The sequence below is a fragment of the Numenius arquata genome, chromosome Z, assembly GCF_964106895.1.
Source record: "Numenius arquata chromosome Z, bNumArq3.hap1.1, whole genome shotgun sequence".
Classification (NCBI taxonomy): Eukaryota; Metazoa; Chordata; class Aves; order Charadriiformes; family Scolopacidae; genus Numenius; species Numenius arquata.
The window spans coordinates 55,696,006-55,723,604 of NC_133616.1; the positions used below are offsets into that span (position 1 = coordinate 55,696,006).

Genomic DNA, 27,599 nt, shown 5'->3' on the forward strand with positions numbered 1-27,599 from the left:
CAGAAGGGTGATCGAAATCCTTGTCCTAAATTGTTTAGAATGCACAGGCAGACACTGAGCAGAGAAAAGGAAAACACAAACGCAGAATGATGGTGTTCACAAATACACTCATTCTACCACCTACATTTTAGAAGGGGAAGGCTAACAAGAAGAAAAAAAAAAAAAAAGGGTGAGGTAAATACCAGCAAAATGGAAAACCAAGAAAGTATAACACCCAAAGGCAGAAAAAAGGTGAAGACAAGGAAGTGTGGAAGGATGCTAAAGTGCCAGGACTGGGCACGCAGACATACTGCATATGCCTGAGACAGATTTAAGGTGTGGTTTTGTTACAATGAAGTGTTGTGTGGATGTTACCATTTTTAATTCCACTTCAAAATGCTGTTGCTTAATGGTAATAAACAAGGCCTGGTGAAATGATTTTGCATGAATGAGTCTCACGCCAAAAACTGAAGTTTGTCGACATGAAGTAGTCCACCCACAGGATACCACATTCTTATATTGGGAAAAACATACTGAGGCATTTTGTCTCGGGTCTTAGTCTGAATCTAAGCATTTAGTTTCCAGGAACCATCAATCTGCGAGTACCTCTGAGATCCCAGTGTCCCACAGGAGAGGCAGCCCTGCCTGGGAGCTCTACCAGGAGGGGACACCAAGGGTACTCAAGAGATCAGGGAACACCCTGTTAGTCTGAAATGGATTTGTGCTGGGATTAGTGCTGACCTCAAACACAAAGTTTGGAAACTAAACATTTCCCCTTAGAAACACCAAAACTAGATGTTCTGATATTTCCAGGAGGATTTTTTTTTTTTTAATTTTCCACTAAAGACTTTAATTTCAGGATGGAAGCAAGTACCAAGAGACTAGAATTTTTAACATAACAAGAATTCCCATTTTGAAAGTTTACCCAGGAGAGCTATGGCAGAATCGTGGTAGTCTTCAGGAAGAAACAGCTCATTCCTCTCTCCTCCTCCCTCAAAACCCCAACAAACCACAACCACTTAGAATGCCATTAGGCCAGTGAGAATTTTATATTAAATTAATGCCCTTGGCCACCCTGGGCCCTTCAGCTGAATTAAGTCAAAGGGACTGCTGGCAGGCTTAAAAATAGGCATGTGTTTAAGAGCTTTGCTGCTGCAGCAAAAAAAAAAAAAAAAAAAGGAAGTTGGAGAGGTATCAGTCTGAAATTGAAAATATCACCAATATCTCCAAGACACAAAATATAATTGGAATTAAGAATTAATTCTGGTCCACAATGCCTTACATGAAGCTTAACTGAGAGCAAAGTGAGAGATACTAGCTCTTTTTCCCTTCCTGTTATTTTATATTCATGTGAAAACAAGTTCAGTAATGAGAAAAAAGAGAGAGAAAAGACACTATGCTGTGGGAAGGGGTGTATGATAGTAAGGGAACTGAGAAATAACTACAGCACAGCACCGAGTGGACGGACACAGCAAGGATGACATATGGGTAGGGAAAGAATTCCTCGATAAGCATTCTACTTTGTATTATCTCTTTGGTGATTTTCAGTACTTCGATTTTGTGACAAACCTTCCTGCACAGTGCTATTAATATTTTTCCTCCCTTTAAGACTGTGGCTCTAAGCAGCAGCAGTATTTCTTCCTGCCAGCTTCCAGAAGGAAAGCAGGACATTCCCCTCAGCACTGGAAATCTGCTGTGCCTACCTTTATAACGTTCCCCCATACTTTTCCTTGGTCTATAATCTATGTTCTATTTTAAACGAAGGATGCCCACAACGGCTCTTCTGGGCTTGCTCTAGCTAGCTGGAGTCATCTTTAGGGTAACATGTCATTCCATCAATGACAGTATGAGGATGCATCCATTCAGAAGGTTGGCAAAAACCACGCCTTTAAAATTTCTGTCAAGGGACCTGGAGAAAAAAAACTAATTGCAAAGAACAAGGCATGCAGGTGTTAGCTGTGTTTTCAAATGTAGATGAAGTTTCTAATACTACGCATATCTCTGGAAGAGTTTTTATATACTGCAGAGAAGGAACAAGTAATACTCTACACAAATTCAGGAAGGTGTTGGAAAAGAGAGAGCAGACATATGTGGATTTTCCTTTTAGATAAGCCCCATATTTCAGTAACAACATGCCACATTTTCTCTCTTCCCCGCTGTCTTTGTTGTTTTCTCTTTCCCTCCTACTTTTCCTTCTGATGTTTTCCAATGCAGCCCTGCAGGTTGTGAATGTACACATTACAACTAGTGTTTCGGGAGTCAGCTGAGACACCAGAAACATTGTGGGCACACTAATACAGGAAATAAATCAGTGTGTGTGAAGACCATGGTAAAAGCACAGCCAGTACCTGAGCTTGCTCATCTCTACCTAGTGCTGCAGCCAGAAGTTCGGCGAAAAGGACTGGCTTTTTTCTCTCTGCGAGGTCTTACTTCATCCACATGTCACACTGGCTCCCAGCTATGGGGAAAAGAACTGAGCAAGCTGGAAAATTGTCTCCCTGACTTCCCCCTTATTTTCCATGTTTTCTTCTCCTGCCTCTTGGAGAGTCAGGGCTGCCCCCACAACAGCATGATATTAAGCAGTGTTATTTGTTTTGCAGAGCTCTGCCAGGGGGCCGTGCTATTGTTACCTCTTTAATCTTCAACCGCATATGAAACATTTGAAGCTAAGCCAACGCCAGCAGTGTCAAAGGAGGATGCAAAATAAACAGCGTTGCTGTCTACTGTCCAGCCACTGGAGACAGACAGACAGACTAATGTCAGGCAGGGTCTTGAAGGTCAGTATCTACAGTATTTGCACCTAACCAGTGGTGGAACACGGAATTTTAGAATAAAATTTGCAGCTACAACACAGAGTGTGCTATCATACCTGCATTAATTAGGTATGCTGTCTTTGGAGTTCTCTTGGGTACCATAATACCCATTGCCCTATGCCATTTCAACATGTTCCAAAAGACTTAACTATCTGCTCACACAGAGGTGGTGTTACATCACCCTGGCTGCTTTCATCCATGCTCTATAGCAAGGTTCATCCAACGGCGAAAAAATAGTGGGAACCATCTTACAAGCTACATCTAATGGGAAGCCACAATGGCCACCAGCAGGCCATGGGATAGCAGAAGCAGTCCACCTTCCCAACCCCACGCAGGGCGGAGAAGTCCAGATGGGACTCACAGCATTTTCTCCTCTTTCTGCAGAAAGCAATGGCAAGGTAAGGCAGAAAGCCCCACCAGAATATGATCGTTGCACGACAGGCAAATTCAGAAAAGAAGAAACCAGGGTATCATTTTTGCACCACAGCTCAGACAGAATAAAAAACTTTCCAACAGGAAGCTCTCACTTTGAGGTGCCCCCGACAGCATTTCACATCATGCAAGGAGGAGAAGGCAGCTCTGCCAGAAATGCACCACAAGAACTATAATTATCCTGATGTGTTTTAATAAGCATTATATGCAAAATCATATTTTGATAGACCAAAATAGCTCTCATACTAATTACAGGCATGAAGTATCAGATATTACTCACCCATTTAGAGCTCAAGCCTGTGAGCCACTAGACAGTTTGAAAGTGCTTGAACCCCTGCTGTGGATGGAGCCTGTCTTTAACGGCAAGTGGAGACCACACAGAAGTTATGGGCTTGATACAGAATTTCCTTGTGAAATCCTGTGGCCTATAATAAGCAAGAGATCAGAACAGACAATAGACAAGGTCCCTTCTGTCTGGGAAATCTGGCAACCACCTAATCTCTATGTTTCCAGATGAGTCTATTGCCCAAGTAAGGCTGTAACTGCTACACGCAAGTACTCCATCATCTGGAAGTTTCAAAACAGACATTGTACACTCCGAGATACTGTCACAATAGTCATTAACACAGAAAGACAAGTTGCAAGTTGGCTGCTTCATCAGCCTAACAGACTGCAACAGACTAAGCCATTAGCAATTAATTAAAGGTCAATGACATTTAAAACCCTAAAGAACGCACATCCAAGATTATTTATTATTGGCAAATACACTTAAACAAAGCAAGCCATAATCCCGCTAGTTGTTGTCTGCTGCTGCTGCTGCTGCTCTCCACCTTATCCTCCTCCCATTACAAATGGTGGGGACCGTGACAGGGTTACCCACAGGAGTGCTCTGCTCGGGATCAGCACCAGCCCGTTTCCAACACTGTGCACTGGCAGCCTGGTCTGAAGCCCACAGACATGAGTCATCATCAGCGAGAGTTTTTCTGTTTATTTCAATGGGCATTGGATGGGATGTAAATATCCTTGCCAAAACCAGCCATTTCTAACAGATAAATACCCTCTGCTTTCACTGGTTTCATGACTTCGAAATGGCTAGATTACTCTGTACAGTCAGAGTTGAGACATTACTTGGCATACTTCCTGCACGCGCGACCAACAGCCCATGTCCAAAGATGAGCACAACACAGGGTTAAAATTAAGTTTAAAGTTGACATTGAAAGTTAAACTCCTCTGACATATGCAGGCATTATTACTGAGCAGCTTCATAATCCCTTATATCTGCAAAGAGCCATATGATCCCTGGCCATTAAAAGGAAAAGAAAGGAAAAAAAAGGCAGAAGAATATGAAACTCCAGGGCTGAATCTCAGAAATGTCTAGGGTTTGTCACAACCTCCGTAACAGAAACTGTGTTTCTTGTCTCCCCGCAACTCCCTCGGAAAAATCAAGGAGGTAATTCTGGCTTAAAGAGTCTTCAGCTAGACCACTTCAACCTGGACATTTTTACTGTTGGTACTGGGTTTTATTTTTTTATGATAGGGTTAAAATTAAACCTCAGTTACACTACCAAAAAATAACAAAACCAAAAAACATAGTCGTAGCAATTCATCTCTGTATAGATAACACACTCCTCCCAGAGCCGGGCATTTTAATCTGCATGTGTCCAATTATACTTACTTCATTTTCCCGGACCCTCAAACTGTCCTTCCAAAACACAAACTAAACGGCCAAACAAATAACAAAAAAGCCCCCGAGCGACCCACGCACCATGCCTTCGGCTCGGCTGGCGCCACAGGACTTCGCTGCCATCAATCCACGCGCGGGCAGACGCTCACAGACCTCTTCCTCCCCCTCCTCCTCTTCCTCCTGGCGGGGATGGGACGCGTCCTTCGGCGGTGCTGCCGCTTTCCCTGCCGCGGGCGCGGTGTATTTCCACAGCCGGATTGAGAAGCAGCGGCGGGGCCGGGCTGGCCAAGTTGCGGGGGGCAGCCGGGCTCTCGGAGGCGGCGGCCCCTCGGGAAACCAGCGACGTGCGTGGGGAGGCGGATGGCGGCCGCCCTGCGGAGGAGAGGCGGCAGATCCGCCGGTAGACGCTTCCTCCCGCCGCCGCTACTCGCCGCGGCCACCTGCAAATAGGGGACGTGCCTCCCAGGTAGCCCGCCGTGACACGGCTCCCGCGGTCCCCTCTCGCCCGCCCTCCCCTCCGCCGCGCAGCCCGCAGCCGGCCGTGCGGCTGCAGCGCGGCGCCGCCGCCGCCTCTCACAACTCATTGACCCGCGGAGCGGCGGCGGGGGAGGCGGTCCCGGTCCCGCCCCCTCCCGCACGGCCCGGCCCGGCCCGGCCCGGCGGGGAGCACAGGGAGACAAAGGGCCGGTGGTTAAAGGCCCCCGCGGGCGCCGTGGCTTCCCCTGCCTCCAGCCCGGCCGGCACCTGTACCAGCCTGAACCGGGGGCCGCCCGGGAGCGAGAGCCGCCGGTAAATCTCGGTGTTCGCGGGAACAGTGCGAGACCCAAGTCTAGATTAAAAATCCAACCGAACACCTTGGAAAAGCAATTCAACAGTTTCCCGTGGGAAACAAACAAACAAAAAAGTTAAAACCTCGAAATACCTGTTTCCCAGCAGACTGAGAGAAAAAGGCTCTTGGAAGCCTGCTGCACCTCTGCGCCTGCCAAGCTCATGCCGATGTCAATGAAAATGTCCAAGTCGCTGAAACTTGGTTAAAGCCGCATCGAAAATGACAGCCCCAAGTTCCTAAGATAGCAATGACTAACCGAAGGGAAACCTGAAGGCTAATATTTTTGTTTGCCTAATTATATAGTTCTATGTTTCGTGGCCTTCCTCAAGCAACCTTGCTTTCTTTGTTCAAAAATAAATGAACATTGCAGGGCTGAGATACTGTTTGGCTGTATTTTTGTAAAACTGATGCGTTCTCTTGACACAACTGCACATTAAAACACCACAATATACTTAAATTTTGCTAGAAGCCTAATCATGTGGGGGTTTGCCTTTGTTCTGCTTTCCTGTCAGTGGAGGAAAAATCCCCCACCTATCTTTGCTCCTGGCTGTGTGTTCACCCCCAGTGACACAGGTGCTCTTCCAGGTGGAAACAGAAGCTGCGTACCACCATATTAAAATAAAACGAGAGGGCCCAACACTGGTTGTTGGAGTCACTCAGTAAACCTTGGCAGAAAGCAGGTAAGTTAAATTGCGCAGAAATGTAGATACTCACTGGAGTGGGAACATTAATAAAGTCTCTTGGAACTCAGCCTTGCAAATGGACCCACTGCGACAACCCTTACCACCACAGAGACCTTGTTGCGCGGATGCCTCGCCTCAACATGCATCTAGACCTATACACACATCAAATCTGTGTGTATAAGTATGGTTTCTGACCACTTTTTTGTCTTGAAGTGTCTGAATTTTGCAGTGATGTGTTTCAAGAACTTGCCTCCACCTAAACAGTCTCTTTTGTGAGAAACAAAATTAATGAGCCTTGTTACCACTGTATTGGTATCCTTTATCCCATAAACCTCCTTCTACTGCAGCAATGTGAGTCCCTGGCATATTTGCTGTGATATGCCTTCTGGATGAGAGATGTTAAATGTCACAGCCAGTACAGAGCTCCCCTTCTGCTGTTTGCTTGGGAGCAGCCAGCTGGCCAAAATGCATGGCAGCTTCATCACGCTTTTTACCTACACGGGGACATGGATGGAGAGATTTCTCTCACCTTCTTCGGAACAGATCTTCAGAAAACTTGTAGGAATGTAACAGCTGAAAAAAACCCCACTCCAGCTGGATCACTTCGTTGAAATTCTCCCTGGGTTAAGTTCCTGGGAAGGAGTCAGAGAGGAAAGGGAGAAGGTAAGGAAAAGAATTGGACTGATACACAATTAGATGGTCCAAGTGTCATTTCTTTAGGAGACAGGCTAAAAATATATGGCCTATAGTAAGGCCCTGAAATAAAGCTGGCAGTTTTACATGCCCTGATCACCACAGTATCTAGGTGCATTCCAGAAATCAATGTCAATTGTTGTTCCTTCACCTCCTTCCCAGAAGAAGTGAGTGTAGTTGTGCCTCATTGCAGTAAGATTTGTGCGTGTGTATGACTGGGGGCGATTTATTTTATATTCTGCGCATAGAGTTTTGATCAACTGTATACAATCCAAAAGGCAACCTGAAGGAAAAACATGGAGTGCCTTCCGCCGCTGCAGACAAGACAGACACCCAAGAGTATTTGTCTCCTGAGGGAACTCATTTTACCCTTTGGATAAACTGGGCATGTGTCATGTATCGCCTGAAGATAAAGACCAAGAACTAGAATTTGATCTGAAATGCTGCGAGAGGTGAGGGTAGAGGACAGAGGGTGTTTTTGTTCTTACCCTGCCTTTTGCCAAGGCAGCACAAGTCAGTATTCAGCTGGAGTTTCCTAATCACTGAAACTTCTCTGTTCAGGTGTATCTCACAGCTCCAGTCCTGCCCTGCAAGAAATCAGGTTTGGGTATGCAAGGTCCAGCAACTTCACAAGAATGGGACAGAGCCTTCTTGCCAGCAGGACATGTTAGAAAACAGACATGGTATTGGTACAGTATAGAGCAAAGCTGACTGGAAAATGATGCTGTCGCTAAGCAGGAAAAAAAAAAAAAAAGCTATGATCTTGCAAACATTTGCACATGTGGCTTTGTTTACTTCCACGTGTTGCTGCACTCCTAGTTAATCCAGATGGCCATGTGATTAAGGATGAATGCACGCACAAGACTGAAGCAGAGTTTCATACTTTCATAATTGGCTAAGCCTACAAGCAGGATTTTTGTTATTTTGGGGAGTTAGACACTAATAAGAGAGATAAAAAATACAATATAAGTAAGAACAATGCTTTATGAAATGATCTTTCTTTAAGGAGCTAGGAGGGAATCTGAGATTATGTATCATAGGCCAGTGTGGATGGGAAGACACTGTGCTAGGAGTGCTATGCTCCAAGAAGTATGACATTGCTGTCCATGTACCGTGTATGATTTAAAGACACAAATAAAGAGCTGGTGAAGTAGAACATATAAGCAAGTAAGCCTGGTGGCTTTTTGTTATTTATAGTTACTGGAAGAAGATAGGACATCGTGTATGTGCTTTTTAATTGGCCAGATAAATAAGTTCATCTTGTATTCAAGCTCTTTTTACATTACAGAGATAGTACATTACGGAGCTTTGCACTCCCGCCAACATTCACTGTCAAAAGAGTAAATTGCCAGTTTTCACAGAGTTGCATATGCCTCCATAAATACACATTCAGCATATTCTCATTTTAAGGTTATACTTTAACACATTTGATTAGATAGATGCATGTGTTGGGAGCCTGCTGCATTTGTTATATTCCAAAAGAAGAAAAACCCCACAAATTTACGTATGATACATCCTTTCTTGTTTTTTCGAAAATGAAGGTGGCAGACCTGCTAGTCTTGCTAAGTTCTTGTTCAGTCTCCTCACATGTCAAAGGAAATGGAAAGCAGTTAACTATTTGAGATAAAATTCAGGTCCCATTGAGGTTAATAAATTATTTTGCCTGTGGGATCACAAATTCACATGACTATTTTTAGGACTGATAATGGCAGGGAAATGGAGTGCTGAAACACTTCTCTGATCCACTACTTAAAAGATGTGAACACTTAAGTGTTCACATGTGAAGATAGTCATTGAGTGCCACCTTATTCCACTGAGCAGAGCTGCTGGCTTCAGAAGAGAAGGTGGCCTCCCAGAGTTTTTCCTTCATATTTTGTATTCCTCAGAGAAGGTAACAGACAAGGGAATAACATCTTCAGCAACCTTGACACAACCTAATTTTGCAATACAAAACCTGCAGTAGCACCTACGGTGCAAAATGAACTGTCAGCCTCTTGCTCATCACCTTGTCCATGCGGTGCTTTATCTGGAAACAATTAGAACACAGCTCCTTCTTTGAGGTGTGCCACCAATGCTCCATATTGACATGTTTCCACCTCCTGTCTTTGTGTCCAAACTGATGAGACTAGGGCTTCTAAAACAGTAGAATAGTGACATCTTCTCTGATACCGTTGGAAGGTTTTGGCAGTATATCTCATGTTTTGGCTTTGGAAGGACAGGGTGGCATTTGGAGAAGAGTGTCTGGCAGTGATCTTTCCACACCATAGAACTTTCACCCTGGAGTCCACGCCTGTTGCTTGCACATGGGTCTACATGGACCTTTCTCATGCATCTGAATCTGTTACCTGTGTTGACAACGAAAATAGGATTGAGGCATGCACAATGCAGGGCTGTGTTTGATTGTACACCAGAAGAGCTGGAAGAAGCAGCCACCCCCCTTCCCTGTACATTATATGCTAGCACCCACAGCCAGAATGAATGGAAAACCTCCATCTCACTAATAAAGACAAAAGCTATTATAAAAATCCTGTTATCATTCGCTTTAAAAAATAAAGGGGGAAAAAAAATCTGGCACTGGCTACAGAATAAAACCTCCACAGTCTGAGGGAATAAGGAAAAAGGGATTCATCATCTCCTATATGATTAAGAAGTTTGCTTTTAGCTTCCTTTTTTTTTTTTTTTCCAAAACAGACCTTATTAAAAATAAAACAAAGGCAAATTGCTCTCTGATGGCTATTCCAGCCTCTGTCAGTGATGTATATTGGGAAATGGGGCAAGTCCACATGACCTCTGTCCTCCATATCTTTGAAATAATAATGCTATGTTTTAGAAAAGTGCTTGAACTATGGTTGAAAAGTGCTGTATGCCAGTTCTCTTATTACAAAGCCCTAGTAAGGAAAAACCTGGGCTCTCTGCAACCGTGTCAGATTATGGAAGGAAAGCAAATGATGCTTGCTGATACAGAGGTAATTCAGACCTATTATTTAACAGTAACTTGTGGTACACTTAGAAGTTTGACTGTAGCATTATGAACTGCAGAAAATAGAAGTTTTTGTCTCTAGGGTCCTGTTCTTCTGTCAATGGTAATGAAAAGCACTCTAGACAGGGCAAACCTATGCTGCAACATACAATTCAAGAAGCATCTTGCTATTTCAAGTTTTGCGTTTTTTTTTTTTCTCATGTTGGGGAAAGCATCACACTTAACGCTTTGCTGGGTTACTCAATTTCACTCACTCCTGAGACTTTTCAGCTTGTTCTTTGTTAACAATCTCCTCAATTTACTCTTCCTCTACAATGTAAACGACCACATCAGGGTAAGGCAGCAGGCGTTAAAAGTAAAGTAAGGCTACAAAAAGAATAAACTAGTTACTTAAAGTCAGGATGAGTATTTCCCTTTCAAAGCAACAGTTGGCTGTAATTTCAGTTTTGGATCAAACAGTTCCAGAATTGCTGATGAAAAGCCTTAAACAGTTTTAAGGAGACGCTTAAACTTCTAAGCTTCTCTTCAGTTCTTGCAAAACTAGTAAATCAATCCTGTTTGATGCCACTCTCTGCAGACCTCCTGAGGAGGGTGAAGTGCTATGAGATGGAAGTTTCTGAAGTCCTATAAATCGCAGGGTACAGTCAGATGAGACGGCTGAATTTACCTAAAGCTCTGCTACAAAAAGGGCGTAGCTCTCCCTCCTGGGAAATCTTGGATACTTTCAGACCCCTTCCTGAGTTGCTAAACGAGAAGGAAGTTTTAATTTCTCACCCCCCACTGCCCAGAAATTTATCAGCTTGCAGAACACATCAGAACTGAGTTGCAGATGATCTGTCAAACGCGAAAAGACACTGTAAAGTGGAGCCATAAAGGAACCACCCACTTTTACCATGGCAGATCAGCTAGCTTTTTATTGAACCATACTCCAAAAGCCAAAGTCTGTAATGAATCCTAATGAATTTCAGTTTGCTGTTCTAACAGGTTATTTTGTCTGGATTCTCCCCCCCCAGATATGTGAAGACACATCTGTCAAATGTCCCTATTCCTAGTGATGAGAGAAGACTGAGTACCATCATAGTAGAAAGAACAGAAATGCAGCAGGTAGGGGTTAGTTTGTGTTAAAGGATCTATTAAGTAGATCAAAAATACCAACAACTTTCTCCAGTGCTTATAACAGACTATTCAACTTAAAACAGTTTACTTTTCCTTAATCTGTCTTTCTCCTCCTCCTGAAACTATATTTAACTTAGGCATTCTCTCTGTCTGCCTCACATCCCTACATAGACAATGATGCACTAACAGAACTGCAGTAACCCTTGATAAAATGGTATTCTTGCCACATGATAAATGGATTTGCAGTTGTGCTGCAGACAGAACTGAAATGTGATTCCTTTCTGTCAGAAAGCATAATGACTGGACTCAATTACAACAGAACTCTAATCCATAGGACCAAGCACTGTTCCCATAACATCAGAGAAACATGTTTTCTCTGTTCACTGGATTTGGAATGATGGAGAATTATGCCATAAGCATCCCTAAGCAGGGGAAAAGATCATACATTAGCATGGATTTTTTTTAAGAGCATAACTGCAGTCTAAGGCTGAAGTCCCATATCTTAGGCCAGGAAATCTTTAATGACACTCCTAGGGTTTCTTACTGTCATTTTACACTCTGAAATTAGTAGCACTCAGAGAGACATATTTGGAGTTAATAAATGCTATTTTCATTACATATTTGGTTCTTTTGGCTCAATTATAGTTCACTCTTTTTATTTTTTCTTGTGTCTGGGAGTAACTCAAGTACTAAGGAGCTCAAAGCTTGCTGTAGCAGACAACATAGACTTAAGCCCAACATATGTTCAACCCACTAGAAGAAAAATAAGCTGTTCAGTGTTTTTGTGTTATTAACAGCTGTATCAAATTGTGATCATTGTTCTATAGATGTGACTCTGCTTCAGTGAGAGTGTGCTGTCTTTTAATCAAGTGTCCTTTTCATTGGCAGTAAACTCCCTCTTCTCCATTTCAAATGAGCACTTAGGATAGCCTCCTAGACTTCGTCAAGGAAGCTTCTTACAGACCTACAGCTTACACGTACTAACAATCTTGGCACACTGTGGTGGGTTGATCCTGGCTGGGTACCAAGTGCCCACCAAAGCTGCTCTATCACTCCCCTCCTCACCTGGACAGGGGAGAGAAAATATAATGAAAGGCTCGTGGGTTAGGAAAGGGAGAGATCACTCACCAATTACCCTCATGGGTAAAACAGACTCAACCTGGAGAAATTACTTGATTTTATCACCAATCTTGATCAGGATAATGAGAAGTAAAACTAAATCTTAAAAACACCTTCCTCCCACCCCTTTCTTCTTCACGGACTTACCTTTACTCCTGATTTTCTCTATCTCCGTCCCCCCCAGCAGCACCTGGGGCCAGGGAATGTGGGTTGTGGTCAGTTCATCATACATTGTCTCCGCAGCTGCTTCCTACTCAGGGGAAGGATTCTTCACACTCTTTCCTGGCTCCAGCATGGGGTCCCTTCCACCACAGACAGTCCTCCACAAACTTCTCCAATGCAAGTTCTTCCCATGGATGCAGTTCTTCATGAACTGTTCCAGTGTGGGTCCCCCACGGGGTCACAGCCAGCAAACCTGCTCCAGCACAGGCTTCTCACAGGGTCACAGCCTCCTCCGCGCACATCTACCTACTCTAGCACGGGGTGCTCCACAGGCTGAAGGTGGACATCTGCTCCTCCGGTAACTTCCACAGGCTGCAGGTGGACAGCCTGCCTCACCATGGTCTTCACAACGGGCTGCTGCGTGTAGCACCCCTCTCCCTCCTTCTTCACTGACCTTGGTGTCTGCAGAGCTGTTGCTCTCACATACTCTCACTCCTCTATCCAGCTGCAATTGCTCAGGTTCCCCCCCCCCCCCACTTCTTAAATATGTCATTATAGAGGCACTACCACCATCAATGACTGGCTCAGCTTTGGCCAGCACTGGGTCTGTCTTGGCATTGGCTCTATCAGACACGGGGGCAGCTTCTACCATCTTCTCACAGAAGCCATTCCTGTAGCCCCCCCGCAACTATCAAAACCTCACCATGCAAACCCAATACAAACACATTTCACTTTATCTGCTATTATGGACCAGCATTTATTCTGTCAATAAAAGCCAGCCTAGGATAGCACCAAAGGAATGGTACAGAAAAGGCTGCTACTGGTGCAGCCGGGCTGGATAATTAACACAAAATAGAATACAAGTCACTCAAGTTTTTTTGGACGCTGGTACCATATGTTCTAAGAAACATAAGGCCAGATAACGAATACTGCTTTTTTCCACAAATTATGATGCACAGTCTTTTCAGATCCATACCAGAGCAGCTGCATTTTCTTCACTGTTTTCCATCATTTTGCAACTCCAGCTTCGTAAGCTTGTCCTCAAACTTTTGAATGTCTACACGATGCTTCATTAGGAACTTCCCATTTAAATGAAAAACAGGTATGTCATATTTGTATTTATCATACCATGCTGAGTTCTCTGGAAGGGTAATATCCACCTCCTGCAAAATAAACTAACAGAAAAAAAATATGTTAGTACTTAGAGACACTGAAAAACAATACCTGCTTGTCTTTTGTGCAGTATTTTTTTCAGAAATGCAATCCTGTTTTCTTGGTGCTTTGGCATTGATTCTTCTGTGTTGTAGACAATTGCCCATTTTGCGGGTACCAAATGTATGTGTCCACAATCCTCGGCTGCATGTCCACAGAGGACTCTCTCCAGTCCAGGACAATATTCTTGATCTGCTGTGCAGAACCACTCTCCTGTGAGGACCAACCACAACAAATGTGCAGCTGGCAACACAACAGCTGCCTGTTAGGCAGCAGAGTGCAACACCTCTTAATGCTTCTCTTAAGTTTCATCCTTCAAGAAACAGATCAAAACCTGGCTGAAGAACAGCAAACACTGCAATCACACATAGTTCAAATATTTGAAGCCCCACTTACTAACATCCTTCCCAAATGATACCGCTACCTGGCTCATAAAAGTTGCAAACTCCTCTATCAGACAAGGCAGTAGTATTTACAAAAGCAGTGGTTTTAAAAACTACTGCGACAAGGTGTATATTGGTTTAGTTTGCCAATACTTACTTGAGTAGCATTGTCGCAAAATGCTTTTGGATAATGAGTTTTATGGAAATCAGTGCTGAAATTGTTTTGAAGAGGTCACCCATGAAAGAATAATGGATGCAAATAAATCCAAGCAATTTTCTTTTACAAAGAAAGAATCCTGATTAACTGTTCTTTCTATATAGAAAATGTATACAGTATTGCAATACATTACCCTTCCCTTATATGGCTCAAGGACTTCTTTTGCTTCATCACATAGCGGGCACGGTTGCTAAAGAAAAATATTCAGACCAACTTAATGCATACAGTAAAACACACCGATTATTTGTACTGTAAAGTAACATACACAGGAGCGATCATTGCTGTAAACGTGGGTTCCTGTACCACGCTGTCCTACTGCTATCTAAATCTTTATCAGTGTATCATGGATGAAAAGAAAATAAACTACTCAGCCACAGAAATTAATTATTTCTCATTTGCTATTATTTTTCTCATGGTGCAAATTAACAGTTTTCAACAGCTCTTCTAAAGGCTGAGTCAAGGGCATGGTTTGGAAGGTCATGCACAGACCCCTTCTTTTGGTCAGCAGCAATGAATATTCAAAGCATTGCTATCACCAGCTGAAAACAATTGCAGCTACCACTCTTGATAGAAGAATTTGATAGAATTGATAGAAGGGGAATGGGGAAGTCACATGAGTAATTTCTAATGTGTTTCAGATCGAATCACTTGGGTCAGTTCAAATAGCAAATGAAGGTGCTTTAAGATGACTTGGCTGACTTTGCCTGAAGGGAATTAAGCATGATCCTCCAACCTGCAGAGCTAGGAGGACAGTAACTTCCAGCAGTGAGAACTGGCAAACAGCTTTGACCTGTGATGGGGTCAAAGAAAACCTGTAATTTTTGAAAACTCATGTTTTCCACTACAGTTATACAGCTGACTTCTGCTGATCGTGCATCGTGATCATTAGAGCAGTACGTACCTGAAGAAGTGACTCACATGAAGGCACACTGCTTCAGTGTTTGCAGTGGCAGACTTTGGCCTATAATTCACATAGCAAAGTATACAGTGGTGAAGGTGATGGCTCTGTCCCTCTGCCACGAAACACCTCTCACACTTGGAAAAGACCTTCTCCTCTCCCTCCCACTTAAAATCTTCCTAGTGCTTGTTTAAACATGGGTATACTCTGAAACAGCTACTTCTCATTTCCTGCATGTGAATTAAATTGGACTAAATACTCTGCTTTTAATTCACATCTAATCTAAATTGCCCTTTCCACATAGACAAGTCCTTATGCTCTGAAACCCTTTGCAAGATGCCAAAGATCAACAGCGCTGTGCTCTTGCTAATTGTTGTTGCTTTTGGAAGGACTGATATACCCGATACTGGTGACTGAAAAGAACATCCCAAAATCCTGCACATCAGTTTTGTAATATGCCAGGCTCCTTACAGTTAAAGTAGGACATATCTGGTTCCCCTAAGCTGTGGAGAGCTTTCTAACATAACATTATGTGAGAGCTTTCTCACATAAAAGCATTTGATAAAATAAGTTGACTCTTAGCAAACTATGTTTTCACTCCTCTGATGGCAAGCTTAAACACTATGTGGTACTTATAAGGTTGGAACTGGTTTAAGATCAGGCAGTGCACTATTTCAGCTAACAGTGAAATCTGTTTTAAAAGTCCATTTATATTAGTACGTATTTTTCAGTAGAACAGGGCAACAGTAGGTCTCTGCCATCACTTGCTTTATGTTAATTTGTAATTGGGCTGCCTGAATAAAGCTGTCTTGGACAACCTTCTCTCTCAGATGCTTATTACAGTGGCAAAAGGGACTCCTACTGCTGAGGTAATAAAAGCCCCTTCCCAAAGTGACATATGCCATGCTGACAGCTAGATCTGTCATGTGGTGGAAGGAACAGGTTTTTTTCTACAGATAGTTGCCACTCATGCTGCAGACTTAGACTGAAGGTTTGTGGTCATTTTAAGGTGGCACTGATGCTGAAGGAAGCACACCCATCTTCCTGTCACTGCTTCTTTCGTGCTGGCATAAGCAGTAAAACAGCTGCATACTAGAGCTAGACAGGAGAACTGATCTGAGTTAATAAAAACCTTGCAAAAAAAAAAAAAGGGTTTTTTTAACCTGGAGCAGGTGTTGCACAAATGCTTGTGTTGGCATAGAAGGAGCCTACGAGGGGGAAAACATTTGGCAGTGCTAGCTTCTATCAGTTTGAAGTGGCTGCAGAAGTCATAGGTCCCTCCTGCCTTCTCCTCTTTCCTCCTTATTCTTAAAATAGGAAGGAGGTAAAAAAGAGTTAATTAGCATAAACTAAGAGTGTAGATTAGATTTATTTTAAAGTAGTCTGCAACTTGCCTTTCAACTGCCACTGATATCAGACATGAAAAATATTTTAAGTTAAAACCACACTCAACAAGAGGCTACTTCAGAGAACTACGTGAACTCTGCTAATAGAAAATTTGATTTCATACAGTGTCTTACCAGTTAGAAATTTTAGGATGCAAGAATCATACAAAGAGCTTTTTTCCAATTATTAACCCAAAGGCAAGCTCATTATTCCTTACCTTATCACATCTGGATTATGAAAGAGTTGATGCTGAATCAGGCAGGGGGAAAGAGTGATGCAACTTTAATAGCATGCATTGCTCTAATTAATAAACAGATGGTGACCTTTTATTTTTTAACCTATTCATGTGTTACACAGTTTAGATCCTCCTTTACGGCTAGGGATAGAATGAACAAATATTGTGCAGGAGGAGGATATTTTAATCGTATCCACCTCCAACAAATACCACTATAATGATGTCAACATTCCCAGTGTTTTGCATTTCTAGTTATTGTCCTCTTGAAGGCTACATCAATCATATAAATGCAGTATAGCCCGCTGTGTGCCATCCTGTCTAAAAGTGCAGAAGACCTCCTCTGCATATAACACAGGCTCTTAATGACAGTTCATGGAAGGTGACAGTTCACAACCAACCATTCCTGCTGATCATGTCTGTTTTCTAAATATGCTTATGAATACTATCTGCTCATGTCACAGACAAAACTTTGCCTGTGTTTTATTCCTGTTATTGTTACACAGCCAGTAAAGGAAAAAGAGGGTAAAGCACAATCTACTTTTTCCTTGTGCGCTACCAACACTACTTGGATATATTTTCAGTCTCACTGAAATTAAGCATGAGTGCTTTGAAGAGCCTACTTTGGCTGCTCATGCTTGTCCTGGGCAGATTATGTACAACATTGTTCTCCATTTCCAGGATGAAACACTGCTAGTTAGAAAACAATTTTCAACCAGTAAATGGACCATAGCATCACTGAGACACAACTATTTCGAAATCTTCATTTGTTGGATATAACTACTTGCTTACAACAATGAGAGTAGGACTGTGCTGTAAAGCCTTATGCGAAAGGCACCCTCAAAGTAAAATGCTCAATATTGCACAAATCTGAAGGGGACAAAAAGCATGACCAAGCCATTTCATCTTGGATTCATGTATATCAAAGCTGATAAATATGCAGTCTTGCCTAGCTTTATTCTGTAAACAACTTTTACCTTGGTGAATAAAGTCAACACTGGCCTATTTACGCTGGCTGAACAGAGTTGTCTCCCCAGTGGACTGGATGAATGTCTTGCTAGTTGCAGTGTTCTGCTCAGAAAACAAAGCACCATTGTCCTGTTAAGGCAAAAATAAAATTGTTTTACAGCAAGTTATAGCTCATGAAATTTAATGTTAAGATAAATGTGGTGATTCAATCACAGTTCTAAAATACACACAATCAAAGCATTTTTCCAGGGTTTTTATGTTCATAGTATCAACACATTCATCAGAAAAATCGTTTACTATGCAGCAGGCCAGAAACACTGTGTAGCTAAAAAGGCGTAGTTCCATTTAAAAAAACATACCCTAGGTTTTCTTGCTGAAATGCCCCATTTAAAATCCCTAACGCAAATGCTGACATAAATGCATTATGCTGTTTCAACTGCACAGATGCCAGTTAGAATTACACGATATTAACAAAATGCAAAGTGCTGTGCTTTGAACCTCAGTAATCTTACTGCAGTGCTTGACATATTCTACTTACTCAAAATTATTCCATCAAAAAAATAATCTGTACCTAATCAGAATATTAATATAATGCTTTCTGCAGTGAATAAGAAGCTACAGCCAAAACAATTTAACTTGGTAACATTAAAAGCATGTACATTGCCTCGAGTCCCTCCTGCAACAGCAAATTGATTTATGAAGGATGTTGATGGGTTTGTGATTTCTTTGGGAGAGTTCAAATAAATTTAGTATTGTTGAAGGGTTTCATATGGGAGTCTTGAAGTCACCTATTCATAGTAACACTAATAACAACAGTGCTTCCTCCAAATTTCTGTCTTAATGGGACCTTTACAACACATTTTAGGACTGAAAGGCAAAAAGCAGAAGCAAAAAGGAGTCTGCACGGAACTATCGGCAGATGTGACACTTGACATCAGAATTCACGCTGGGAATATCAGTCCCTTTTACATAAAGCCAAACTGCTTCTGTTCAGTTTCTGTTCAGGCACAACTTACCTGTAGTTCCACTAACTAAAACTAACCACTAACACACGATGTCACAGCACAAGTTTAAACAACTTAAGTGTGAGCAGGACTATGCTGCAACTGACAAACATGTTTTAGAATGCTCAGTAAGAAAAGAGCCTAATGCATTCACTGAATCTCTCAGTACTAATATTACAGTACTCAGTACTAATATTATATCTCTTGTTTTAAGAGAGACAGTTTAGCCAGCGTAACGGCTAAGGAAGAACAAAACACTGCAGTGGACTCTAAACTTAATGCTACTTAACTGCTATGTTTCTAAGCAACAACTACAAGAAAAATCAAATGAGTGATGTGACACTGCTCCACCAGCCTGACTGACCTGTCAAAGACACCTTTTTTTCCAGAGGGCTCTAGTGAGGGTAACTTGACATGTTTCCAGAAGAAGTTTCAAAAGAGCAAATACAAAGAAAAGGTATTCCCCTTCGAAAATTATAGCCTGAGTTAACAAATTTCAGTGCTAGGAAAGAATCAGATTTTTTTTTTTAATTTGACACCGTAAAAATAAAGTTGTCTAAAATAGAGTATTCTGCAACAAACAGGGTTTGGGTTTACCATTCAGTTTGGGACAGAAAGGATTCTTCATCTGTACGTGTAGGCTTGGTATCAGTAAGACTCAGCTGCAGGGGCAGAGCGCTATGCTTGCTGTCACTGCACAGATGCAGGTGACTGGCACAGCACACACTGCCATTGGTCACAGTCCTTGGCAGCTACTGCATTGGTTTTATTTAGCCAGGAGGAAATCTAATTGTCTGGGATTTTACATAATAAATACAAAAATAAGCTTGGAACCTTCTGGAAAAATGCAAATCTTGATGACAGTAAATAGTGTCAGTCACACTTAGAAATTTTTACGTCCACAGTAAATAGATGCCCAGAACGAATGTGGTTTTGGCATAAAAAACTGCAGCACCGTCAGTCTGCTCATATTCAAGATAAAAATGCCAAAGCAAATAGTTCACATTCTGGCAAGTTTTTAAATGAATGTTTTTGTTGCCAGCCTAGCAAGCCAAATTTTGTGCCTTCAAAACAAGGAAAATGCCCCCAAATTATTCTGTGAACAGCAGAATTAATAAAGCCTAGATTTCCATGTATCTTATTCCCCCATCTATGAGTGTAAAATGGCTCTGGTTCACTCCTTTACACCCACTTTGTTGATCCCTCCACCTTCTGGCAAATTTTGAGTCCAGTGGACAACTCCTACCAAAACATCAACTGAAGGGGAATGAGTAAGGCAATATCAAGTACTGAAGCTTCAAGATTTCACAAAAAGAAATAAGCTAGCAGTGTCTTAATTCCTTACCAATTTTAAATAATTATATGCAACACTATCTTTGGAATTCAGGACCAAATCTTCATTGACCAGTACTACTACTGAAGCAAGAGCTTGCAGTTTCCAGAGTTAGCATAAGACTGGATGAATTATTTTATAGATAACCTAAGGAAAACGGAGTTCTGACTGTCAATTTATTCACCTATGTAGAATGATACTAAGGCCATACGGTAATGCCAGTTACAAAAAGACTCAAAGAACTAATCTCAATTTATAAAATGATGCCAGTTTCCATCCAGGCCCCAGTCATGCTCTGCTCTTCTATCATTGTAAAGCAGTCTGAGATGGCTAGCCTTGAGGGAGGGTGAGATACTGTCAGATGGCATCATGTTCCCACAGTACGGATGATACAGCTTAATTTCCCTACGCTTCTGAAGCCCACAGTTGCAAGACAGCATCATTAGGAAGGAGGGCAGTCAGATCTGCTGCATTTAACCTGGACTAAAGCATGCTGCAACTTCAGCTTCACAGGACTGCAACTAAGGCTCTACCCCCATAGAAATTTGCTTTTAAATCAGTCGAATCTACTAATCTTATATTATTGGATTAAGTAGAAAGATAGCAGCAGTTTCGCACAAACGCTGAAGGGTTCTAATATTGTCTAGGGTTAAGTATAGTTGCTATTGATCAGGAGCTAAAGAAAGCGAATATCCAATCACTTATCAGGCAAATCTACGGCAGCAGCTCAATTTGTCTGAACAGCATGCCAGAGCCATATGGGTGCTTAGTGCATGCACATTACCATCGTGCGAACAAGCAGGTTCCCAACACTGGCCTGCGCTAAACTGAGCAACATTTCTAGAATGCAGAGCTCCAGCCTGAGGGGTCACTTCCATGCTAGTTTCATCACTGACAAAAAGGAAGTGTCGCACAGATGCCCCACAGCATTCACGTCCAGCTCACATCTGTATTGTATGTCTTTTTTTTACGAAGAAACTAAAACACTGAAAACACACACAAAATCTTTCAACACAACCATTCTGGAGCTCTCTTTAGCCTACCCCCAAGTATTATAAAGATTTGTTCGAGGAATAAAATCAATATGCAAAGAAGGATGCTTGCAAACTTCAGAACTCACCCTCCCCTATACTAAAATGCTACAGAATGATTTAACAAATGATGCTTGTAAGCCTGGACTTGGCCCGTGCTGTCTTTTGCAAAGCCAAATTGGACTTGTTTCCTGTTAATAGAATTTCCATCACCTAATAAGTCCTCATCTGCTGGAAAAATAAAATGTGACACTAAAACCAGCCATTATTTAGACAAGATAATTAGCTGTATAAACTTTATCTTAGTATCAATCAAGGACAGACAAGCATGTCTGATTTTTTCTCCAACTATGTACCTTTTAATGATGCTATATACTCTTAAATAATCTCAGCTTCAAGTTACCGATATACTCTTGCTCTGTGGTTTACTGTTTTATATGCATAATTATCAACAAACTGGACAGGATTATGTCCTGTTTTCCATGGGTTTGTATACATACACGAGGATGAAATTATTATGAACTTGCAGGCATTTGTCTGTACACACTTTAGATTCATGTAGTATTTGATTTTGGAACCCTAATCTGGGTTTGACAGAAGATGGGGATTTCCTGGACAAATGACACCTTTTTCTGCAAGGTGACAGTTACACATCAGGAACATGGAAAATGTTACATTGAAAATGTCCTAGACATTTCCTAGCTATTTGTCTTGAAGAAACTTTTGTCTATTAAGCTGACTCCTACCCTCCCTTTAATCCTCATTCTAGCATGACAAAACAGTACCAAGTGAAAGAGAATGGGGAAAGCAAGCAGATGCAAATGTAAGAATACCTGCTGATGGCCCAAATCAGTGGTGGTTTAAAACACTCTTCTGCCGCCCCTCATTCAAAGCTGGCTATGGTCATGAAAGAAAGCAAACTTGCTGGCAGTCTGCTGTTGTTAGTCCGATTACTTACAAGGGAAATGCTGAACAAGAAAATACAGTGCCACAGCAAGAGACCAAGGAGCACACGTGAGTAGGGACACCAAATCGGGTAGCTGTTGAGATCCCTACAAGGCTTTCAACCCACCAGCCTTTCAGAGAAGGCATGCAAAACACAGGAAAATCTTGAACTTTTTGCAAAGGCAGGTGACTCTAAAGGTCTTTGGGGCAAATCAGGTTTTTACATCAACTCAAAATTCAAAAATGCCACCAGTAATACCATTTGTTTCTGTGAGGTGATGTTATGTATCAGTCACTGTACATTTCTATACATTTTCTCCGCCAAACTACAGTAAACGGGGGAAAATGCCCCAAATCTGATGCATTCCATCCCAGAAAAGATTAAAGGTATAATTCCATCCTAACGTGCAACAGATTTTGTTTAGCGATCCCTCCAGAGGTACCCCTTCTAGATTCTGGTCCCAGGCCCACACTCCAAAATTTCAGCCAATTTAAAAAACATTCAATAGGCTGCTGTAATGGCCACGAGACCATTTCTGAACATTAAAGAACTTGCATATACAATGGACCATTATGATAAAACTGTAATGGAGTTTAAAAGCCTGTTTTAAAATTCTCCATTTGAAACCTTTTCAGCTAAATGATCCATTCCCCCGGTAAGGGCTGGGGACGAGTCACACCGGGTACGGAGTGTACCCAGAGGTCTTCCCATTACCTACTGTAATGGGAAAGCCTTATTTCTTTTTGATAGTTTCTAAGTAACTAATGCCCTCTACAGCCAGACAGAGTCAAACCCCATTAAAAGGCAGGCGGGAGAGCGCAGGAGACTGGCCAGTGAAGGCTGTCCGGGGCTCGCCCCGCCGCCGCCCCCCTACCCTGCCTGCTGCGCCCGGGCGGCCTCCTCAGGCCCGCTGTCGGCGGGGCCCTGCCTCTCCGGCCCGGCCCGAGGCCCGCGCCCGCCGACCTTCCGCCGCCACCGTTAACCCGGGGAGGGCCCTGCGGCCGCGGCCCGCCCCGGCGCTCGGCACCAGCCAGCGTTAAGCCGGGAAGGCCGCGGGCTTGCTCCACAGGCCGGGGCTGTGGATACCCACCTGGCGGCGGCTCCCTGCCGCCTCCCTCCACCGGCTCCCGGCCACCTCCGCGGGGCGGCGGGCGGGGCGCGGCCCGGCCCGGGAAGGGCGCGCGGCCTGGTGGGGCACGGCCCGTCTGGAGGCTGCGCCCGCCGCCGCTGCGGCGCCCTCTGATGGTCGCCTGCCCCCTCGCTCCGCCCCGGGCCTCCACCGGCCGAGCCCCGCGGCGCCCGGCGGCCCCGCGTGAGGGCGCCCAGCTGCCCCCCGGCGCCTCTGATTCTGTTTTCCGCACGAGGCAAACCTCGACAGGCCTCGCCGGTGGGAGGCGGCTGCCCTGGCTCCTGCGGATGTCCTCCCCGGGGCGGAGGAGCCCCTGCAGCCGGCGCTGCCCGACTTACCAGGAGCTGGGAGCTCAGCCAGAGCTGGGTGCCCTATTGTTTTTTCTGCTGGAGGGAGTTTCTGGCTTGCAATATTGACCTTGGGCCACACTGAGCTCCCCTGCTTCTCTTGCTCCATGCCGGCTGCCTCACCACCTTCTTCATCACGGATGGATGTGCCGGACCTGCATTCTGGCCACCCGCTCAGGGTGACAAAGGAATGCCTCTAGATAGAATGGAACCTCCACACGCACATTATTAGACTGTATCAGGGAACTACAGGCCAGTCAGTCTCACCTCTGGGCCTGGCAGAGAAGATCATGGAGTAGATACTCATGGAAATTATGCTAAGGCACATGCAAAATAAGGAGGTGATCACTGACAGCCAGCATGGATTCACTAAGGCCAAGTCACACCTGACAAATATGGTAGCCTTCTACAACGGCATTACAGTGTTGGTGGATAAGGGGAGAGCAACTGACATCATCTACCTGGACTTGAGCAAAGCATTTGATACTCTCCCACACAACATGCTTGTCTCTAAATTGGAGAGACATGGATTTGATGGGTGGTCCACTGGCTGGATTAGGAATTGGCTCAAAGAGTTACAGTCACCAGCTCAATGTCCAAGTGCAAACCAGTGATGAGTGGTATTTCTCAGGGGTTGGTACTGGGACTGGTAAATTTGACATCTTTGTTGGCAACATGGATGTTGGGATTGAGTGCACCCTCAGCAAATTTCCAGCAACACCAAGCTGTGTAGTGCGGTTGACATGCTGGAGGGAAAGGATTCCATCCAGAGGGACCTGGACAGGCTTGAGAAGTGGGCCCACACAAACCTCATGAAGTTCAACCAGGCTAAGTGCAAGGTCCTGCACCTGGGTCGGGGCAATCCCATGCATAAATACAGGCTGGGCGCAGAACTGATTGAAAGCAGCCCTAAAGAGAAGGACTTGGGCGTATTGGTAGATGAGAAGCTCAACATGAGCCGGCAATGTGCGCTTGTAGCCAAGAAAGCCAACAGCACCATTGGCCTCGGCTGTGTCTTCCCAGGACACCATCAGGTCGCTTTGGCCATACAGTCATCTGCAGGCACATGCGGCAAGAGGGTTCACCGGATAACCCCTCGTGTCTCCCTGGGAGGCTGCAGGACAGTCCTACAGTCTCCAAACCCCAGCACTGCTGGCCAGCCCTCTTGGCTCCCCTGATTCCTTCCATGGCAGGGCACAGGCTGCACTTAGTTTGATCTGAGGGATTTTCTCCTATTTTCTCTCCTACCCAGGGTGGGGAAAGGTGAGCAGGGGTGTTCTCCTCTGCTTATTACTCATCAGTTCTCATCTGGGCACTACATCCTATTTGGGGTCACGGGCGGGAGGCAAACCAAGAAACCAGAGGAGCTCAGGGGAGGCAAAGAGGTTCTGTGGGGCTGGGGCTGCTTCAACATGGACCAGAGAAGGCGTTGGGGCACCTCACAGCACATCCCGGTGCCTATGGGGAAGGCATCATGGGGATGAGGACAGGCACTTCCTGGCACTGACTGGTAGGAGGGTGAGAGACGGTGGCATCCCCTGAAACTGGAGGGGTTCAGGCTGGAGATAGGGAATCAAACCCAAAATCCCTGTGAGGATCATGAAGCATGAGTGGGTTGCCCAGAGAGGAGGTGGGATCCCCAAGCCTGGTGGTCTTCAAGACCTGAGTGTTCTTGAAGCACAACTGTCGCAAGCCCATGAAGAAGTGCTTGCTGAAGTGCTGGAGAAGATGCATTGCCAGTGGGAAATGGAGCAAAGGTTTCCAACAGTGCAACAGCTTCCAGAAGCTGCAAAGTCAGAAGACTGCTTTCTGTTTTCTCTCAGTTCAGTTTTCAGAAAGCAGTTTTTAGAAGCATTGATTTAGCATGGAATGGAATGGAATGGAATAGAATAGAATAGAACAGAATAGAATAATAGAAAAGTTCCAGTTGGCAGGGACCTCCAATGATCATTGAGTCCAACTGCCTGACCGCTCCAAGACTGGCCAAAAGTTAAAGCGTTATTAAGGACATTGTCCACATGCCTCTGAAACACTGACAGGCCTGGGGCATCAAGCACCTCTCTCAGAAGCCTATTCAGTGTTTGACCACCCACTTGGTAAAGAAACATTTCCTAATGGCAAGTCTGAACCTCCCCTGGTGCAGCTTTGAACCATTCCTATGTGTCCTGTAGCTGGAACTCAGGGAGAAGAGATCAGCACCTCTTTCTCCACTTCCCCTCCTCAGGAAGGTGCAGAGAACAATGAGGTCGCCCCTTGGCCTCCTTTCCTTCAAACTAAACAAACCCAGAATCCCCAGCCACTCCTCACAGGACATGCTTTCCAGCACTTCCACCAGCTTTGTTGCCCTCCTCTGGATGCATTGAAGTTCGTTACCATTCTTAACCCATCCAGGTATACAAAGCACTGTGACGGCATTAGCCCAGGCACATGTGCACAAGTGATGTGAAGTTATGCAGGTATAAATTTAGAAGGGCCAAAGCCCAATTAGAATGTCATTTGTCTACTGTTGTAAAAGACAACAAAAATTGTTTCTACAAATGCATTAAAAACTAAAGGAGGTCTAAGAAGAATCTCTGTACTTCATTGGATGTAGGTAGAAACATACTAACAAAGGATGAGGAAAAAGCTGAGGTACTTAATGTCTTCTTTGCCTCAGTCTTTAATAGTAAGACCCATTGTTCTTGGGTACCCAGCTGGCCAAGCTGGAAGACAGAGACGGGGAGCAGAATGAAGCCCCCATAATCCAAGGGGAAATGGTTAGCAACTTGCTACACCACTTAGACACACACAAGTCTATGGGGCTGGATAGGATCCACCCAAGGGTACTAAGGGAGCTGGTGGAATTGCTCACCAATCTTGCTCACTTTCAACCATTAATCAACAGTCCTGGCTAACCGGTGAGGTCCCTGTTGACTAGAGGCTAGCAAATGTGACACCCATCTACAAGAAGAGCCAGGAAGAGGGTCTGGGGAACTATAGGCCTGTCAGTCTGACCTTGGTGCTGGGGAAGGTTATGGAGCAGATCATCTTGAGTGCCATCACATGCCCCATACAGGACAACCCAGGCCCAGTCAGCATGGGTTGATGAAAGGCAGGTCTTGGATTGACTAACCTGGTCTCTTCCTATGACAAGGTGACCTGCTTGGTGGATGAGGAAAAGGCTGTGGATGTTGTTCACCTAGACTTTAGTAAAGCCTTTGACACCATTTCCCACAGCATGCTCCTGGAGAAACTGGCTGCCCGTGGCTCGGACAGGTGTACTGTTCACTGGGTGAAAATCTGGCTGGAGGGCTGGGCCCAGAGAGTGGTGGTGCATGGAGTTAAACCCAGTCGGCGGCTGGTCATGAGTGGTGTTCCCCAGGGCTCAGTATTGGGACGGGTTCTCTTGAGTATCTTTATCAGTGAATGACCTGGACAAGGGAATCGAGTGCACTCTCAGTAAGTTTGAAGACAACACCAAGTTGGGCAGGAGTGTTGATCTGCTTGAAGGTAGAAAGGCGTTGCAGAGGGATCTGGACAGGCTGGATCGATGGGCCAAGGCCAATTGTATGAGGTTCAACAAGGCCACCCTGCACTTGGGTCAGAACAACCCCATGCAACGCTATAGGCTTGGGAAAGAGTGGCTGGAAAGGGGTGTTGGTTGACTGCTGGCTGAATATGAGCCAGCAGTGTGCCCAGGTGGCCAAGAAGGCCAACAGCACCCTCACCTATTTCAGGAACAGCATGGTGAGCAGGACTAGGGAAATGATCATTCCCCTGTACTTAGTGCTGGTGAGGCCCCACCTCGAGTACTGTGTCAAGTTTTGGGCCCCTCACTGCAGGAAAGGCATTGAGGTGCTGGAGTGGGTCCAGAGAAAAGCAACGAAGCTGATGAAGGGTCTAGAGCACAAGTCTTATGAGGAGAGGCTGAGGGAGCTGGGGTTGTTTAGTCTGGAGAAAAGGAGGCTGAGAGGAGAGCTTACCACTCTCTACAACTGACTGAAAAGAGGTTGTAGAGAGGTGGGGGTTGGTCTCTTCTCCCA

At 44.2% G+C, this 27,599-nt stretch overlaps 2 protein-coding genes across 2 annotated transcripts in view; both read right to left on the reverse strand.

The window, feature by feature from the left end:
- The window catches only part of MARCHF3 (membrane associated ring-CH-type finger 3), a 79,218-nt gene extending 73,733 nt beyond the window's left edge, over positions 1-5,485 (reverse strand). Inside the window, exon 1 of the mRNA XM_074166346.1 lies at positions 4,990-5,485. The gene's annotated coding sequence lies outside the window, so the exon portion shown is untranslated. The remainder of the gene's footprint in view (positions 1-4,989) is intronic.
- Positions 5,486-8,352: 2,867 nt separating this feature from the next.
- On the reverse strand, positions 8,353-23,241 carry CZH5orf63 (chromosome Z C5orf63 homolog). Its single transcript, XM_074166694.1, has 5 exons — positions 23,192-23,241; positions 17,796-17,916; positions 14,436-14,492; positions 12,476-13,665; positions 8,353-9,458 (listed from the first exon to the last, which is right to left on the reverse strand). Exons 2-4 carry the CDS (start codon positions 17,910-17,912, stop codon positions 13,486-13,488), a joined length of 354 nt encoding a protein of 117 aa, XP_074022795.1. The 5' UTR covers positions 17,913-17,916; positions 23,192-23,241; the 3' UTR covers positions 8,353-9,458; positions 12,476-13,485.
- Between the last annotated feature and the right edge of the window lie 4,358 nt (positions 23,242-27,599).